The sequence below is a fragment of the Cololabis saira genome, chromosome 16 (assembly GCF_033807715.1).
Source record: "Cololabis saira isolate AMF1-May2022 chromosome 16, fColSai1.1, whole genome shotgun sequence".
Classification (NCBI taxonomy): domain Eukaryota; kingdom Metazoa; phylum Chordata; class Actinopteri; order Beloniformes; family Belonidae; genus Cololabis; species Cololabis saira.
In genome coordinates, this window is record NC_084602.1 from 36,670,275 (window position 1) to 36,690,917 (window position 20,643).

At 36.2% G+C, this 20,643-nt stretch overlaps 1 protein-coding gene across 1 annotated transcript; it reads left to right on the forward strand.

Annotated features, from left to right (window-relative positions):
- Window positions 1-9,571: 9,571 nt before the first annotated feature.
- Window positions 9,572-20,128, forward strand: gmfb (glia maturation factor, beta). The gene is made up of 7 exons (XM_061743255.1): window positions 9,572-9,657; window positions 13,693-13,789; window positions 14,967-15,016; window positions 17,304-17,353; window positions 17,515-17,597; window positions 17,671-17,744; window positions 20,044-20,128. Exons 1-7 carry the CDS (start codon window positions 9,655-9,657, stop codon window positions 20,113-20,115), a joined length of 429 nt encoding a protein of 142 aa, XP_061599239.1. The 5' UTR covers window positions 9,572-9,654; the 3' UTR covers window positions 20,116-20,128.
- Window positions 20,129-20,643: the final 515 nt, after the last annotated feature.

The window sequence follows — 20,643 nt, forward strand, 5'->3', positions numbered from 1 at the left end:
ACATGTTTATAACAAAAAGGGGGGGGTCTATTCAGTTATTTACTAATTTATAACACATTTATTATATGAGTATAACACAAAGGCGGGCGGTCTTTTCAGTTATTTACTAATTTATAATATGTTTATAACATGTTTATAACACAAAGGGGGGTCTTTTCAGTTATTTATTAATTTATAACACATTTATTACATGTTTATAACACAAAGGGGGGCGGTCTTTTCAGTTATTTACTAATTTATAATGTTTATTACATGTTTATAACACAAAGGGGGTCTTTTCAGTTATTTACTAATTTATAATATGTTTATAACATGTTTATAACATAAAGGGGGGTTTTTTCAGTTATTAACTAATTTATAACACATTCATTACATGTTTATAACACAAAGGGGGGTCTTTTCAGTTATTTACTAATTTATAACACATTCATTACATGTTTATAACACAAAGGGGGGGTCTTTTCAATTATTTACTAATTTATAACACATTTATAACATGTTTACAACACAAAAAGGGGGGGTCTTTTCAGTTATTTACTAATTTATAATATTTTTATAACATGTTTATAACACATTTATTACATGTTTATAACACAAGGGGGGGACTTTTCAGTTATTTACTAAATTATAACATGCTTATAACACAAAGGGGGGGTCTTTTCAGTTATTTACTACTTTATAACACATTTATTACATGTTTATAACACAAAGGGGGGTCTTTTCAGTTATTTACTAATTTATAACACATTTATTACATGTTTATAACACAAAGGGGGGTCTTTTCAGTTATTTACTAATTTATAACACGTTTATTACATGTTTATAACACAAAGGGGGGGTCTTTTCAGTTATTTACTAATTTATAACATGTTTATAACACATTTATTACATGTTTATAACACAAAGGGGGGCTCTTTTCAGTTATTTACTAATTTATAACATGTTTATTACATGTTTATAACACAAAGGGGGGTCTTTTCAGTTATTTACTAATTTATAACATGTTTATAACACATTCATTACATGTTTATAACACAAAGGGGGGTCTTTTCAGTTATTTACTAATTTATAACACATTTATTACATGTGTATAACACAAAGGTGGGGGTCTTTTCAGTTATTTACTAATTTATAACATGTTTATAACACAAAGGGGGGGGGTCTTTTCGGTTATTTACTAATTTATAACATGTTTATAACACATTCATTACATGTTTATAACACAAGGGGGGGGGTCTTTTCAGTTATTTACTAAATTATAACACATTTATAACATGTTTATAACACAAAGGGGGGTCTTTTCAGTTATTTACTAAATTATAACATGTTTATAACACATTCATTACATGTTTATAACACAAAGGGGGGGGGGTCTTTTCAGTTATTTACTAAATTATAACATGTTTATAACACATTAATTACATGTTTATAACACAAAGGGGGGGGGGCAGGGTTTCCGTTGTCCGGTAATATGCCGAAGTCCGGTATTTTACAATCTCTCCGGTCAAAATGTCCGGTGAAAATACTCACTGGTGCTGCGGGACTAGAGTCCCCGGGAGTACCGCGGAGGGACACGCTGAGCCCCGGCGGAGGGACACGCCGAGCCTCGGTGCCGGGAGCCGGGAGGAAGCGGAGCTGTGGCGCCGACATCCACGTGTGCATTGATTTATGGTTCCGCGTCGCACCAGAGCCTACGGCGTATAGTACGCGTCGCCGCGTACCTTATGCCGTAGGCTACGCGCAGCTTCTGCAATATTTATTTATTTTTTGAAGTTACGCTCGCGAGTCAATTGACGGGACTTATTTTATTTTAAATACCCTGTTTTTCAATAAAAATACTATTAAATGACTTGCATTGATATCGTACTACTGCATATGATTTATTTTTAACCTCAATAAATTCATATAGCCTATGTGACCGGAATTTCAAACATTTGTCCGGTAAATTGAAACCCTGCCGGACACATTGTCCGGTGCCAATTTTTTCTAGCGGAAACACTGGGGGGGGGGGGCGTCTTTTCAGTTATTTACTAATTTATAACACATTTATAACATGTTTATAACACAAAGGGGGGGGGGGGGTCTTTTCAGTTATTTACTAAATTATAACATGTTATAACATGTTTATAATACATTTATTACATGTTTATAACACAAAGGGGGGGTCTTTTCAGTTATTTACTAATTTATAACATGTTTATAACACATTCATTACATGTTTATAACACAAAGGGGGGTCTTTTCAGTTATAAACTAATTTATAATATGTTTATAACATGTTTATAACACAAAGGGGGGTCTTTTCAGTTATTTACTAAATTATAACATGTTTATAACACATTCATTACATGTTTATAACACAAAGGGGGGGTCTTTTCAGTTATAAACTAATTTATAATATGTTTATAACATGTTTATAACACAAAGGGGGGGGTCTTTTCAGTTATTTACTAAATTATAACATGTTTATAACACATTCATTACATGTTTATAACACAAAGGGGGTCTTTTCAGTTAGTTACTAATTTATAACATGTTTATAACACAAAGGGGGGGTCTTTTCAGTTATTTACTAATTTATAACATGTTTATAACACAAAGGGGGGGGTCTTTTCAGTTATAAACTAATTTATAATATGTTTATAACATGTTTATAACACAAAGGGGGGGGTCTTTTCAGTTATTTACTAAATTATAACATGTTTATAACACATTCATTACATGTTTATAACACAAACGGGGGGGTCTTTTCAGTTATTTACTAATTTATAACACATTTATAACATGTTTATAACACAAAGGGGGGTCTTTTCAGTTATAAACTAATTTATAATATGTTTATAACATGTTTATAACACAAAGGGGGGGGGTCTTTCCAGTTATTGACTAAATTATAACATGTTTATAACACATTTATTACATGTTTATAACACAAAGGGGGGGTCTTTTCAGTTATTTACTAATTTTTAACACATTTATTACATGTTTATAACACAAAGGGGGGGTCTTTTCAGTTATTTACTAATTTATATCATGTTTATTACATGTTTATAACACAAAGGGGGTCTTTTCAGTTATTTACTCATTTATAACACATTTATTACATGTTTATAACACAAAGGGGGGGTCTTTTCAGTTATTTATTAATTTATAACATGTTTATTACATGTTTATAACACAAAGGGGGGTCTTTTCAGTTATTTACTAATTTATAACATGTTTATAACACATTCATTATATGTTTATAACACAAAGGGGGGTTCTTTTCAGTTATTTACTAATTTATAATATGTTTATAACATGTTTACAACACAAAGGGGGGGTCTTTTCAGTTATTTACTAATTTATAATATGTTTATAACACATTTATTACATGTTTACAACACAGAGGGGGGGTCTTTTCAGTTATTTACTAATTTATAACACATTTATTACATGTTTATAACACAAAGGGGGGGGTCTTTTCAGTTATTTACTAATTTATAATATGTTTATAACATGTTTATAACACAAAGGGGTGGTCTTTTCAGTTATTTACTAATTTATAACATGTTTATAACACATTTATAACATAGCTTTTGTATTGTTTTCAGAACTGTGTTGTGGTCTCATGATAAATTTATAGACAACGTCATCATCCAGTTTTTCTCTGTTTATCAACTCAATGTTCAATAAAGTTTTTTGTATACATTTCAACAATGTCTGTATCTTTTTTGTGCGGGAAGAACTTGCGTTTGTACCGTAAACCATCGGGAGGTCTTTGTTCTTTAGCTCTAAAATATTAAAATAGTTTTTAAATGGTTCTCAAAACCCTGATCTAATATCTGCACCTGGACAGAGTCGGGGGGCTGCGGTCATAAACCGGTTATATCTTCAAAACTAAAGCAGCACAAACGACATTTCTTTCTGCACAAACCAGCACTAACGCAGCACAAATGATTGCAAATATTTTCACTGAGTTTTGCGTGGGGTGAGGGCCAGCTTCACGGGGAGCTGCGGTGACGTCATTGTGTCATAAACCGGTTATATCTTCAAAACTAAAGCAGCACAAACGATTCTTTTCTCTGCACAAACCAGCACTAACGCAGCACAAATGATTGAGAATATTTTCACTGAATTTAGCATGGGGTGGGGGGCCAGCTTCACGCAGGTCAGGAAAGAGCAGGTCACGGTGAAATATTTTTTTTATATAACTTTTAGTATTCAAACAGTGAAGGTTTGTTCAAATCATCAAAATCAATGAGTCATCCCAGCAGACTAACATATCACACTGCAAAAACTCTTCTAATACAATTCTAATCTTAACAAGAATATTTGTCTTATTTCTAGTTAAAATGTCTCATTTTTAGTCAAAAAATCTCATTACACTTAAAACAAGACTCATCACTGGAAAAAAAAAATAGAATAAAAATAAATTTTCACCTGTTTCAAGTAGATTTTCACTTAAAATAAGTAGAAAAATCTGCCAGTGGAACAAGATTGTTTTGCTTGTAAGAAAAAAAGATAAATTTTGTCCCACTGGCAGATTTTTCTACTTATTTCAGGTGAAAATTTACTTGAAACAGGTGAAAATTGTCAAATAACACGTTATTTTTCTGGTAATGACAAGGGTTCTGAAGAGCAATCTTGAAGCCTCTTTTTCCGTGAACACGCCCTCCACATGTCAATCAAAGCTAGTTCTTGCTGCTAGTGATGTTCGATACCACCCATTTCCTTTCCGATCTGATATAAAATTCAGGCTGGTATCGGTGATACCGATTCATTGTGCAAATACAACTAATGTGTCCCGTAAATCTATTTTAGATTTTAAGAGTTTAAGAATGCAAGACATCAGAGTCACTTATTTAGCTGTTTATTTTAAAGTCAGAAGTTTACTGAGGTAGCCGAGCTTGTACAACAACAGAAAAACCAGAGTGTTTGAAAAGGTGTTTCCATTTCTAAAAAAAGATCCAAGTAAAATAATAAAACCATTAAAATAAAGAAGAGAATAATAAACAAAAATAGGAACTACTATAAAAATGAACCAGCAGCGTGTCATTTAGACAAAATCCGAATAGTTTAGTTACTTTCTACCGTATTCCTAGTAATAATATACCACAAATGACTGAAGTATACAAAGTATTGATATTTTCATTTGAGAATCGATTTTAAAAGCGTACAGATCTGGTATTGGAAGTATCGATATTTCAGTATTGATCCGCACATCACTACTGGCTACCAGCTCCTTCAGCCAATCCCCTGTGAAGTAGCTGCTGAGCTGCCGGTAAAAGTTTACAGCAGAATATACCGTTTCTACGGAAGCGTATTGCATTCACTTGAGAAAAAAAAAAATTGCTCTGTTTTTCTGAATTAACGAGATAACATTTCAATAAAAAAAAGAATCTGCTCTGTTTTTCTGAATTAACGAGATAATTATCCAGAATTCCGAGAAAAGTTTTAATGAAAAAAAAAATCTGCTCTGTTTTTCTGAATTAACGAGATAATTATCTCAGAATTCCAAGAAAAGCTTTAATGATAAAAATAAAATCTGCTCTGTTTTACCTCACAACTTGCAAGAAGCTGTCATTCACTTGAGAGCTGGATTTCATGGAAACAAACTTGTTCCACCTGTCCAGTTTAATCCAGTTTTATTTTGCTTTTGGTTTGAAACATTGGGAGATATTCTTGTCTTTAAGTTATATAGATGTATTAGTTTGTCGACTTTGCGCAGAAACCTCAGGACTTTGCGGTTGTGCAGACGGAAAGTGATTTTTTTTTTCATTAAAACTTCTCTCAGAATTCTGAGATAATTATCTCGTTAATTCAGAAAAACCGAGCAGATTTTCTTTTCATTAAAACTTTTCTCGGAATTCTTTTCTCAGAATTCTGATTCAGATTCAGATTGCGTTTATTTGCCATTTGTGTAACACACATAGGAAATTGTCACGTTGGTATCAGCGTGCCTACTCAGTGTGAGATAATTATCTCGTTAATTCAGTAAAACAGAGCAGTTTTTTTTTCTCAAGTGAATGCAATACGCCTGTTGACTTGACATCAAAATCAGAAATTATTGTCGGGTTTTGCTGACGCTGGGTTCTTACAAACGCCTGTTTCCTTCGCTGAGCTTAGCATGATGACTACAGATGAGGACGGGAGCGTGGCGAGCCATTGGCTGAGCCAACTGCCAATCAATCATATTAGGAATAAATGTATTACTTTATATGACTTCTCCTTGTCATGGCCGTGAAATCAAGGCAGTCAATATGTTTATTTCTGCTGTTGGACATTTTTAAATTGGAGGTCAACGGAGATTGACTCGCTTTAGTTGAGAGCCTCTCAGTTCAAATCTTAGTTCTGCATGAGCCTCAGTGTGGAAGTAAGATGGTTGACATTGACTTGAACTTGTCGCCTGTCATGTAGGTCCTGCCCCCAAGTTACTATTTTAGGTTAGGGAAACAGAAACAGCAAGGATGGCTGAATCTCTCTGGAAGAGAAGATTACCACCACAGAAACCACCGGCACGATAAAAACGGGCTAAAACCAGAGTAAATACCAGCAGGGTTTTCTCCCCCGGAGCTCACAGGCAGCAGAGAAATTAAGTTTGATGCAGAACTTGCAATGTTTCACCAAACATGCTTAAGTCAACACTGCAAAAACACTTATTTCTAGTCTAATTTTTTGTCAAAAAAATCTCATTACACTTAAAACAAGACTCATCACTGGAAAAAAACAACAATTTTTACCTGTTTCAAGTAGATTTTCACTTACAATAAGTAGAAAAAGATAAATTTTGTCCCACTGGCAGATTTTTCTACTTATTTCAAGTGAAAATTCACTTGAAACAGGTGAAAATTGTCAAATAACAAGTTATTTTTCTGGTAATGACTCTTTTTTTAAGTGTAATGAGATTTTTTGACTAAAAACGAAACATTTTTACTAGAAATAAAACAAATATTCCTGGTAAGATTTTGAGTTTTTGCAGTGAAGTTATTATGGTGGTTTTGAGATTTTGATTTGTTGGTTACAGATTCTGTGTTTTGATTCTCAGATTCTATATTTCGATTCTCAGATTCTGGGTTTTGATTCACCATAGAACTGACGAGAAGGGAGTGTTTTTCCTGGCTTCACGTTACACATTGCTCCTTTAAAGTAAAAGGTGGAACAGATTTGGTAAATTTAGTTAGTTTCCAAGAAGGTTAGACCCTAGATGCTCTCAGATGAGTCTGCAAGCTGCACAGTAACCTGAGGAGGTTTGTGAAAAGCTGTACTGACTCATCATATCAGGCAACGTTGTTCCTGCCTTTGTTTTGTCCAACTTTAGTGAGCCTGTGTGAGTTGTAGTCTCAATTTCCTGCTCTTAGGGACAAGCGTGGCATCCTGCTGTAGCCTCGAGGTTTGAGATGTGCATTCAGAGATACTGCGTACCTTGCAGTCGCAGTACTCGCATGTACTCTTTTGTTGGATTACTCTCTGTAAACCTTCGAGATGGTCATGCATGAAAATCCCAGTTTACCAGACTACCTGGCAGCAACAACCACGTTCACATGAACTTCAGTCACATGAACTTCAGCAAGTCCTCCTGACCACGTCTACATACCTAAATGCATGAATAGCTTCCATAAGATTGGCTGGTATTTGTTAACAGCTATTAACAAGCTATTGAACAGGTACAGGCAATGATGTGGTGGTATATATATATATATATATATATATATATATATATATATATATATATATATATATACCCCTATAAAAGGCTATGTCCCGTCTAAATCTCTTATCCCTGTTATGGGAAGCTTAGATTGCTAATGTGTACAGTATTGTGAGTTTGTATTCAGGCCAGTTTCGTGAAAATGTGTTTGTTATGCTACCAAGAATTTGAACAAACGGACGGACGGACGGACGAACGAACGAACGAACGAACGAACGAACGAACGAACGAACGAACGAACGAACGAACGAACGAACGAACGAACGAACGAACGAACGAACGAACGAACGAACGAACGAACGAACGAACGAACGAACGAACGAACGAACGAACGAACGAACGAACGAACAAATGAATTAGCTTTATTGTCGCTGAGCCAGCGTCCCAGCACAGTGAAATTACTGCCAGTAAAACCCATCAAAACAACAGAAAAATAAAGACAAAAGTGATAACAACATATGACATGGGTCAATTGGTGTGATCAGTTGAGAAAGGATGACACTGGGATGGGGGAAGGTATAAATATGTGTATAAATACACAGTGTGAAAGTGCAAAAAAAGTGCAAAAAAAAACACCTCAGCACAGAAAGCAACATACTCATAACAAATTTAACATCATCATAACAAGACTAGCACGTGTGTGGGGGTGGGTGGTTCTAGGGGCGGGGGGATCCCGGCACATTCATCCCTGGAGGAATGAAAACAAGATGCTCTTCCCCCCCACTATCCCCTCCCCTTCCCAGGACATCTGTGGATCTGTATCAGAACTGTACCGGGCTGTCTGATATCATCAAGGACTATGGCTGAGGAGTAGCTCTGGGGCAAAGCTCACAGACTTACCGCTCACACACACACAATGATAAATACACCACCCTTTTAAAGTCAACGCCTTCCCGGCTCCCCTCTTATCAGCCCCCCCAACACAGTCAACAGGTGGGAGAGCCGCGCCAAAGGCTGCGGTGCTCACTTGGGTGTACTGTGTTATGTTTTAATACAGACAAGGTCAGATTGTAGAATCAACAATTGTATTGAAAAAACAGGCCGATTCCAGTAATTTTCCGTCTGCCTTAAGTTTCTGGTTCATATATGTATATATATTGTACTGTATGTATCAACTATGAGAGACAGAATAGGGGGAAAGAATCCGCATACACACATACATATATACACACACATTATACATACATATATATGTATATATATATATATATATATATACATACATATATATGTATATATATATGTATATATATATATATATATATACATATGCATATATATATATATATATATATATATATATATATATATATATATATATATATATATATATACATATACATATATACACACACATTATATATATATATATATATATATATATATATATATATATATATATATACATACATATATACATACATATATACATATATAAATACATATATATACATAGATAAATACATACATATACAGGACTGTCTCAGAAAATTTGAATATTGTGATTTTGTGTAATGCAATTACAAAAACAAAAATGTCATACATTCTGGATTCATTACAAATCAACTGAAATATTGCAAGCCTTTTATTATTTTAATATTGCTGATCATGGTTTACAGCTTAAGAAAACTCAAATATCCTATCTCAAAACATTTGAGTATTCTGGGAATCTTAATCTTAAACTGTAAGCCATAATCAGCAATATAAAAATAATGTATAACAACATAGTTTTTTTGCATTACAGAAAATAAAGAACTTTATCACAATATTCTAATACTGTATATCCATCCATCCTCCAGTATATTTCTGGGTGTGTACTGTACGTGTCCTCCCCCTTGTGTCCACCAGGGGGCGCCAGTGCGGGTTTGGTCAGACCGGTCACAAGAGTGAAGTAGAAAACCTGCAGCTTCTTCCTGCCGTTCAGACCAGCAGCTGCAGCTCCGGGGCATTTAAACTCTGCAAACATGGTGAGTGCTTCTGGTTCCTCGCCAGCGTGGCGTTATCGTTTTAGCTTCTGCGTTGTAATCAAGAGCTCTGACCAAATGAGAAGTTTTTGGGGTAAAAAGTGAGTTAGTACTGGGGCCAGTGTTAGCTGGCTAGCCTAGCCTCCGCTCCGCTGTGTCGCTGTCAAGTTGCTCAGCAGAGGAAGAGCTGGTTTCCGGTGGGATTTCAAAATAAGATTTGTAAAACGGATATTACGGGTTATCTGTTCTAAAATTATATATCATATAACTTAAAGGGGACCTGTTATGAAAAATAGGTTTTTTCTTGCTTTAACATATATAAAGTGGTCTCCCCTCAGCCTGCCAACTCAGAGAAGGAGGAAAGCAACCAAATTCTGCAGTGTCTGTACAGCCGCCCGGATGATCCGTCCAGTGGGATGTGGATCTACGAGCCAATAAGATTCTGATCCCCAAAGTTACGGAACGACAGAGCGATGCGTGAAACCACTAACAACTAACTCTGGCCGGAACAACAACAACTCCGCCAGTCGAAATGTCAAGGAAAAAGTGGAAATGTCGAGAAAAAAAGTGGAAATGTCGAGAAAAAAAGTGGAAATGTCGAGAAAAAAAGTCGAGAAAAAAGTGGAAACGTCGAGAAAAAAAGTCAAAATGTCGAGAAAAAAGTCAAAATGTCTAGAAAAAAAAGTGGAAATGTCGAGAAAAAAAGTGGAAATGTCGAAAAAAAAAGTGGAAATGTCGAGAAAAAAGTCAAAATGTCTAGAAAACAGTCAAAATATCGAGGAAAAAAGTCGAGAAAAAAAGTCGAAATGTCGAGAAAAAAATGTCGAAATGTCGAGAAAAAAAGTCAAAATGTCGAGAAAAAAGTCGAAATGTGGAGATTAAAGGGGACCTATTATGAAAAACAGGTTTTTTCTTGCTTTAACATTTATAAAGTGGTCTCCCCTCAGCCTGCCAACTCAGAGAAGGAGGAAAGAAACCAAATTCTGCAGTGTCTGTACAGCCGCCCGGATGAGCCGTCCAGTGTGATGTGGATCTACGAGCCAATAAGATTCTGCTCCCATCGTTACGGAACCAAAATGCAAACCACGTCCACAACTATAAAACCGTGTAACTGCATGAGCGTCCGACTATCGTAGCACTGCGTGACATCGGACGCTTTCTGTCCATCTCCCTCCAGCAGCTGCCACTTTATTTAGGTTTTTGTAGTGAAATGAGGAGGAATCATAGAGATAACTTCTCATTTCAACTAACTGGATCAGCCGTTCCTCATCCATGACTGTTTCCTACAGCGCTTTCAACCGGCTTTCAACGCGAGCGACAGGAAGAAAATAGAAGCAGGGCGCCCGACAAATGTTCAGCTCAAAACGGCCAGTTAGCACAGTCCAATAGAAAATAAAGCAATGGAATTGATTTTGTCGCTGACGCTCGCTCGCATCGCATAAAGCCTGAATTATGGTTCCACGTTACACCAATGCGGAGCCTACGCCGTAGGTTCTACGTTGGTGTAACGTGGAACCATAATTCAGGCTTAACTTCGCCGGCCAGAGCTTCCACCATTTTTCCGTAGCGGTGTATCACGTCATTCAGGCAGCCAATCAGTACAGAGCCTCATTATCATAGCCACTCAGAATCCTGCATAGATAATGAGGTTAGAAACACATATTGCTTCAATCAAAAAATATATTTTAAATTTAAAAAAAATTTCACTTTAATCAAAAAAAATGATTTCAATCAAAGAAAAAAAGTGTTTGAATGCACAAAAATATTTGAGACTCTAAAAAATGCATTTCAACACTGTTTTTCTTTGATTGGAAATGTTTTCTTTGATAGAAGTGTTTTTTTAGTTTGAAGAAATTGTTTTGATTGAAGTAGTGTTTTGTGTTTGGGCCATATTATGGGTATGACATTTGTGTCTTTATCATTTAATCAAAAAAGAAGTTGCTTCAAAAAGAAAAAAATATTTTCAATAAAAAAATCACTTCAATAAAAAAAACTTTCAATCAAAGAAAAAAAAATTGAGACCCAAAAAATTGCATTTGATCACTTTTTTTGGATCGAAATAAAAAAATTCTTCGATTTGAAGTGATTTTTTTTTGATTGAAGTGAAAAAGGTTTTGTAGTCTTTTTTTTTATTTAATTATTTTGACACAAACATCCCGCAGTGGGCAGATGCTTCCCCATTGGTCAGACCATAGGGTCAGACATGTTTGAGAGACAAGTTTTTGATTGAATAATTAAGAAACAAATCTACCTCCATACACCTTTGGCTGGAAAACATTGTGCGTGATATAATAAAGCTTGTATTAACATTTGATTATGTTCACTGGTTTTCTTATGGCGCACCAGACAAACGAACACGCAGATCTTTCATAATAAAGCAACAACTAGAGCAAAGGCTTTTAATTTGAAGGTACACTCGTTGTATTCCTTGCTGTTCTGTGTTGACTTGACGCACCGGGTGTCTGATGTGTTTTAACACGTCTGGTTTGAGGGAGCTGCCTCAACGAAAACTTGCCTGTTTATCATCATTTCCCTCCTTTTTCAGTCTTGTCTTCACGCCTGTAATTTCCTAATCAGCGATCAACACGTGTTTTTAATTCTGTTTACTGAAGCCGTGGCTTAATTAGCTGCCTTAGTGCCTGACGAGCTGCCGGATTGTGGAGGAATGTACACCAGAAGTAAACCTGTGGCCACCTCCGGCTTTTATTGTTGTGCCTTTCCCCATCCTTCCCCTGCATTTCCTGCCGCCCCCCCCATAGACACAGCAGCCTCTTCTTAATCTGCAGAGACCTCTCTGAAGGCTCGGTGAAATCCTTACTCCCACCAGCCATCTGTTCAGGAAGGTGGAATGAAAGATGTCAGAGTCTGCAGAGATTCTTTGAGAGTGTTTTTGTGTGTGATGGAGTTATGCAATACTCCTGTGGACCTGATTGAAGTTCAGACCTATAAAACCCTCTCCAGATTGGTATATTGTTTTCTTTCTTGATTAAATCTGATTGGACTCTTGCAGAATATCCTATTGTATATCATTATTTGTTTTGCTGCTGCTGTGAAAATAGTTTCTGGTTCGCTGGAAAATGAAGCTAGAAATCCAAGTTTTACTTATTAGGCCTACAGTTTTGAATGCATATTTTGAATTGTCTGCATGTTTATCAGGGTAAAGTGACAAGTACCTGAACATGCACTCTTAAACTCTCTGTCCTCATATCACTCTGTCTTCAAACAAAATCTGCAATAATTTACAGTTGACTCTTGCACCTGTTGATCAGGCCGACTTGACACATCCCATTGTCTTAATGTTTTTCAATGTTATTGTATTTATATTTATTGTACATATTTATTGTACAGGACTGTCTCAGAAAATTAGAATATTGTAATAAAGTTCTTTATTTTCTGTAATGCAATTTAAAAAAACAAAAATGTCATACATTCTGGATTCATTACAAATCAACTGAAATATTGCAAGCCTTTTATTATTTTAATATTGCTGATTATTGCTTACAGTTTAAGATTAAGATTCCCAGAATATTCAAATTTTTTGAGATAGGATATTTGAGTTTTCTTAAGCTGTAAGCCATGATCAGCAATATTAAAATAATAAAAGGCTTGCAATATTTCAGTTGATTTGTAATGAATCCAGAATATATGACATCTTTGTTTTTGTAATTGCATTACAGAAAATCACAATATTCTAATTTTCTGAGACAGTCCTGTAGTTATTTTGCAATTTTACATAACGTTGTTGTCTCCCCTCAAAGTGCTTATGCTCTTTGTTCAGGCTGCCTTTTTGTAAATAAGAATTGGTTCTTAAATTGCTTTCCTGGGTAAATAAAGGTTAAATAAAATAAAAACACAGACTTAAAGGACCAAATTATGAATCTTTGCACTCACAAACCTGCTCCTCAAAGCTTAACTTCCTCCAAAACTGCTCAGAAGTTAGTTCCTGCAGCATAATCATCAGACGTTGCAGACCTACTGGACTTTATTGTTGTTTGTAACGCGGTAACATATTTACATTCCCTTGTTTGTTCTGACCAGAGTGAATCACTGGTGGTTTGCGATGTGGACGAGGATCTGGTTAAAAAGCTGCGGCAGTTCCGTTTCCGGAAGGAGACCAACAACGCGGCCATCGTCAGTGAGTCCTCCTTCATTTTACTGATAATTGGAGATGTGATTCTTTTAATTTTGGTTATAAGATGTGCTACTTTCCAAGATTTGACTTTATTAAAGGGCAGTTTAAACATAATTGTGGTGAAATATCAGTCTATCACATGTTTACAAAGTTGTGGTCTGAGTTTGTTCCATCATTTTTGTCCAGGCGACTCTTTCTTTCTTTCTTTCTTTCTTTCTTTCTTTCTTTCTTTCTTTCTTTCTTTCTTTCTTTCTTTCTTTCTTTCTTTCTTTCTTTCTTTCTTTCTTTCTTTCTTTCTTTCTTTCTTTCTTTCTTTCTTTCTTTCTTTCTTTCAAATCCACCTCGTCTGTTGCGTAAGAACTGGTGAAGCTGCAGTGATTTATTGCTGAACGGGCGTTTCCACGGCAGACGTTTTTGACATGTCGAGGCAGAAAGCGCAGTATAGTAAAGAAGGAGGGGGGAACTCGTTGCTGTTGTGCAGGTTACTTCCTTTCCAGATTTACTGGAGCGTGAGCAGGAACTCGGCCATCGTTAGAATTATTCATTAAACCTTCTTTTTTAGTAACAAGTCAAGTCAAACAAGTTTGGCATCTCACTATCAGTCACAGACATACCGATATTAAACCTCTAGCTATAAACATTGCTGTGTTTGAACTGGTATTATTACCATAACACACTGGTCTGCTGACTTGTAACTGATTACTTATAATGACTGCTTTTAATGCTTTTTTGTTTTTGTTCTTTTTTTTTCAGGTTTTCTGTAAAGTGACCTTGTGTTTCTTGAAAGAAAGGCGCTATATAAATACAAGTTGTTGTTGTTGTTGTTGTTATTATTATATGGGATGGATAAACCTGAGTGTTCAGCTGTATTTCAATGTGAGTCATGTCCAGTGAACTTCATACGTTCCTGTTCATTTATACAGTTGCATCGTCTCAGGGAAAATGCTCAGAAAATCCAACTGGATGGTCATTCTGCAGCCGTGCACACTGATGCTTTTACAGACTTTAAAGTCAGTTGAGCTTAAGCTTTATCCTCAGAATTTCATTTCTGCTGAATGGGATTAGCGGTGCGTTTGCATGCCATGAGTCCCACATGTACGTCAGGACGCCTCGTTTCTCCCGAGACGCAGCGTTCTCGTGTAAACCGGCTCTCTAACATTTTCCTTTTGTGTCCCTTCAGTGAAAATCGATAAAGACAAGCAGCTGGTTATTCTTGATGAAGAACATGAGGTACGTAGTTGGTTCACCCCCCCTAAACGACTTCCTGTTGAGCTTTGGCACTTTCAAACCTCACAGAGGCAGACTGATTAATTTTATTCATAAAGTTAACTCTCAAGGAATTGTGAAGCTCTCTTTGATCCTAAAACTGTCCGATTTAAACGATTCTTTCTTTTTGTCATTAAAGTTTTTTTTACTTATTCATACACCCATAAACATACAGTCAAACTGGAAAACAGACATTAGCACCATCATCAACAGACAGTATATCATCCACCATACAATCCTATATACAAAGGCCTCCTGCAGATCTACATTTTTTATTTAATTTTAAAAAACAACCAAAATAAATATTCAGCATCATGTGTAGAAATGTTCCCAAGTTCCCAGGCCTCCTAAAATGTTCATCATAATGGTTAATTCTAGCCAACGTCATTTCCCACCACTGTTTAACATCTGGGGCGACTGGACTAGTCCGTGCTCTAAGAATGATTCGAGCAGCTGTGTCCATCCCAACTTTTAAAATCCCTCGTTCATATTTAGATATATTTACATGAGTGCTGTCAGGCGATTAAAAAAAATAATCTAATTAATTACAGGATTTATAATTAATGAATCGAATAAATCGCATTTTAATCTCATATCTGCTAAAGGTCCCCAAATAAAGAATTAGAATTCTAGGACATTACAAAATTGCAGTGCATGACGAATCAATTGAATACACTAAGAAGAGAAGATTTGAAATCCACATTTTTATTGGTGAAGTGTGTTTCATTAATGAAATTCAAAAGAAAAAGCTCAAGCACATCAGCAAACCAATAGGCCAGGTGCATTATTCAAAAATGCAATACAAATACAGTTAAATAAACACAATTCAGAAATAAAATAAGGCTGAGTCTCAAATAGGCACTTAAGCAGACTCTCAATTCAAACTTAAAACTAAAGCTGACTCAATACAGCGATTCAAGTACTAGTAGCTGTAACGTTTACAGTGGAACTTGTCCGGACATGTTTAGCGTTTATATGATAATTCAGGCTGGAGCAGCTCCGCTGATAGGAACATTCTTTTATACAAAATGTGTAAATCACTGCGTTCTTGTTGATAGTCCTGTCTTCTTTCTTTTTATACATAAACTTGACGTTCAAAGGCCCTAATAAAGATTTGCTGAGTCTCCCCTGAGTCGTCCAGGTCTGTCACTGCTTTGTTAGTTTGACTAGCAGCAGGAGGGAAGTAGTGACCTACGGGTCCCTCAATGGGCCAAATTTAAAATGCTCGCGCATTTTGCCACTCATAGTTAATTGCGTTACTTTTCATAAGGCGTTAATTAGCAGTGTTTTTTATTTTTTTTTATTTTTATTTTTTTAAATTTTATTTCGGTCATGACATCACACAAAAAAAAAGAATAAAAATGACAACAAGAAAACGAATACACTGTTCAAAGAAAACATTACAAAAAATGTCCAATATACAAATACCATCTAGACCGAAAAAGGTGTAGGCTGAAGCAAAGCTTATTATTTGCCTACCCTCAAAAAGACTAATTAAAGTAATAAAATGAAAGCAAGAAGTAAGAGAAAAGACTGACAGTAAAACAAAAATTCCTCATGAAATAAAAAAAAATAAATAAATAAAGGTGCAGTCTACATGTTACCTTCATCCTTAAAAAAATCAAATCACTAATTAAATAAATACCCAACTCAACATAGCAAGCATCACCACTCATTCATTTGATATAAATAAATCATCCTTCTTTTCAATCTTTTTTTTAAATAAGGTTAAGGTTCTACATAATTTCAAATCCCTATCTAATTTATTCCAAACATCCACCGCTGCCACTGTAGTGCATCTCAGTTTGGTGTTGGTTCTGATTGTAGATTTCCTGTATCTGCTCTCCCCTTTGAGGTTGGAATGGCTTTGTCTTAAATTGAACATATTTTGAATGGCAGCATGTTAAGTGTAATTAATTAATCTGATTAACGCGCTAAACCGACCGCCCTAATTTACAAACAGGTATGGCCACACTGAGCCATTTACTTACCATTACATTTTCCCAAAACGGGTACGCTAGATTACATCCCCAAATCACATGTTAGAATGTCCCTATTTCACTCTGACACTTTCAACATAAATTATTTCCTATTAAACCCCTTTATGAAGTTTTGAAGGAGTGAAATAAAATCTATGAATCTTATCTTGTACTGAATACATTTCCCTGTATCGATTTAAACCATTTTAAGACTTTTGGACGGAAGTTGAAGCGTCCAATAAGAAAATTAAACAGTTTAATCTCTGTTTTAGGACATCTCTCCTGATGACCTGAAGGATGAGCTTCCTGAGCGACAGCCCAGATATCCTTTGGACTGATAACCTGCCAGTATTTGGTCGATTCATCCCCCGGAGCTATAATCTCATCCTCTCTTGTTCATCTGTAAAATAATTGGATTTTCTGTTTGGTTTAGATTATTTATCCTTCAGATTAATGCTGTTAAGAGTCCTTAGCGCGGGGAACGTTTGTCGTCTACAGCTACAAGTACCAGCACGACGACGGGCGCGTGTCCTACCCGCTCTGCTTCATCTTCTCCAGCCCCGTGGGTAAGTTCACCTCCTAACGGGGAGAGAAAACTCAGAAAGCTGCTCTTTTACACGTGTTGTCTGTGTCGGGCAGGCTGCAGGCCGGAGCAGCAGATGATGTACGCGGGAAGCAAAAACAAGCTGGTGCAGACGGTTGAACTGACCAAGGTTAGCGCTTCTTTCTAATTAACAGATTTATTACACAGGTTTATTATTATAGCTATTATATTTCAAGCCCTACAGGTTGAATCCTTCATGCATTGATAAAACGTGTAGCATTCGTTTTTCAAAATAAAACCACACTGCAAAAACTCAAAATCTTACCAGGAATATTTGTCTTATTTCTAGTTAAAATGTCTAATTTTTAGTCAAAAAATCTAATTACACTTAAAACAAGACTCATTACCAGAAAAATAACTTATTTGACAATTTTCACCTGTTTTCAAGTAAATTTTCACTTGAAATAAGTAGAAAAATCTGCCAGTGGGACAAGATTTTTTTGCTTTTAATATTCTAAGTGAAAATCTACTTGAAACTGGTGAAAAAAGTTATTTTTCTGGTAATGACTCTTGTTTTAAGTGTAATGAGATTTTTTGACTAAAAATGAGACATTTTAACTAGGACACTGTTTATTCTTACTTATTCATATGATCACATTTGTACACAAACACTTATTAACACCAGTTAATAAGTTATGAAATGTAATAATGTCACTTTTTTTAATTAAATCATCACAATCATAAATTCCTTTTGATTACTTTACACAAAGATCCTCTATACAGAAGATAGCGCATTACCGTTACTGCCAATGGCATGAAATGGTATCCACTTCCTGTCTCCTAAGTGGGCGTGGTCGCCCCTCTCCCCACATCGTTTTGGAACATACAACACTAGATACAGTACAACTTTCTTCCAAAAAGACTTAAATAATAAAAATAACAGTATTATTAAGCAAAGAAACAAGTTTTATTTTAGTTTTAAACTTCATTTTATCCGATGGGAAAACAATGAGAGCCAAATCTCACGAGAGTGCGTTGCTCAGACAGAGACAGGTCTCAAACAAAGTTCATTTTCTCCTAATCTGTCGGTCTGAAAATTTCCATTTTGGTGTCAGAATGTTCAGAAGGTTTGTGGCTTTTGAAAAATGGCTCCCATATTTACTTAGGTTACTATGGGGCGAAGGAGTTGGTAATAATCTGTGCTCACGTTCACTTTTCCCATAGGACTCAATAGACTCAGGACCTACTTCCTGTCTCCTAAAGGGGCGGGGCAGTCACGTGACACAGATACAGGAAACCCAACCATAGTGGGCTGTCTCATTTATTGAACTTCTCTGCTTTACATTTTCAGACTTCTAAGAGGTTATTCACCTAAATAATCTGCAAAATAAAATACAAATCTTTGGAATTAAATTAGAAAATCAACATATAAAAATCATAGAACAGTAAATTGGGGGATTTCTTTGACACCGATTGCTGCCTGATCCTTGTCTTGCATTCCTGCCTGCTCTTCGTCCCTGTTGAGGGTAATAAAGCAAACCAGACAAACTACCACCGCGTGTTCCGTGTGCTTCATTTGGGTCCAAAACCTCACCCCGTAACAAAAACGAGACGAGATTTGGTGCCAACATGTTCAGTTTTTTCCAAAAGACGGTCGTCCCAGTTGATCAGAACCGACGCAGTTGGAAATAAACAGAGGTGTCTTCAGTCTTCACATTCATTACTCAGGTAGAAGTATAGATACTAGAGTTTAAAAATACTCCTGTAGAAGTTGAAGTATCAACTCAAGTTTTTTACTCAAGTAAAAGTATAAAAGTACTGGTTTCAAAACTACTTAAAGTATAAAAGTAAAAGTAATGTAAGGGGGAAAAAAGCCATTAAGGACAAAAGCCATTGAAAATGAATGTATCTTAGTATAATGCAAATATATTAAAGAACCATATATGTGTACTATTGAGCATTAACATGTGTTTCAGAGAGCAGCAGATATGATGACTAGTTGCCTATAAGTATTGTAATGGTGCAAAAAGTCAAACTTCAGAGGCATGTTATCATTTATCCTAACCTTTATTGGAATGTACATCCAAGTTTAGTTGCAGGAATCTGAGGGAACGGATGTAAGAACAAAACTGGACAAGAACATCTGAAACAACCACAACCACATTCACTCTATCCGGATGGAGCAATTTAACTGGATAGTTTTTATTAAAGGCCCAAATGAAATAGAGTAACGAGGCTGTTTTTAAAATGTAAGGAGTAAAAAGTACAGATAATTGCGTGAAAATGTAAGGAGTAAAAGTAAAAGTCGTCAGAAAAATAATTACTCCAGTGAAGTATAGATAACCAAAATTTCTACTTAAGTAAGGTAACTTCATTACTTGACACCTCTGGAAATAAAAGACGATCTCCGCTACGTTTAACCGATTTTTCCACTCTTTCCTGTTTTCTATCCTCCTTTTTGTGGGCAGGTGTTTGAGATCAGAAACACGGAGGACCTGACGGAGGAGTGGCTCCGGGAGAAGCTGGGGTTCTTCCGTTAGAGGCTCCGCTCCCTGGAGGCTCCGCCCCCTGGAGGCCCCGCCCCCTCCGCACACGGCTCCTGTCATCTCCGGGAGGATCTCCACGGTCCATGTTTCCCTCCTCTCTGCACCAGACCTGCTTTAAACAGCGTTTGCTGAGTCTTCCTGCTCCGTTTAGGCTCCTCGTCGAGTCGACAGCGTTTTCCTGATCCAGCGGGCGCCAGAAGGTTCAGACGGTCACAACCTGGGCTGAATCTCACCCATCGGGAAGCCTGAAACGGCAAATGTTGTTTGACGCAGGTCTGTGTTCGTGTCCATGTGCCAGTGACGTGTCTGTGTCGAGTTAACGCCTTCGTACTTCCCAGGCGGACGGGATCTGCTTTTATGTCTCCTCACCTTCACTTTACGTTTCCTCAAGACGTTTACGCTCGTGTTTACCTCCTCGGTTTGATATCTCTTAATTTCCCCTGATTCACGGGAGTCCTGTTTTTTTTTTTAGACTTTATTTTTTATCTCGGGTTAGATCTTTAGTTGATTCACTTCCTGTCT

Excerpts from the sequence above, each read along its gene's own strand:
- gmfb (XM_061743255.1), top strand. Across the intron at positions 13,790-14,966 it reads CAACAACGCGGCCATCGTCA|TGAAAATCGATAAAGACAAG; the intron begins GTGAGTCCTCCT and ends GTGTCCCTTCAG. Across the intron at positions 17,745-20,043 it reads AGACGGTTGAACTGACCAAG|GTGTTTGAGATCAGAAACAC; the intron begins GTTAGCGCTTCT and ends TTTTGTGGGCAG.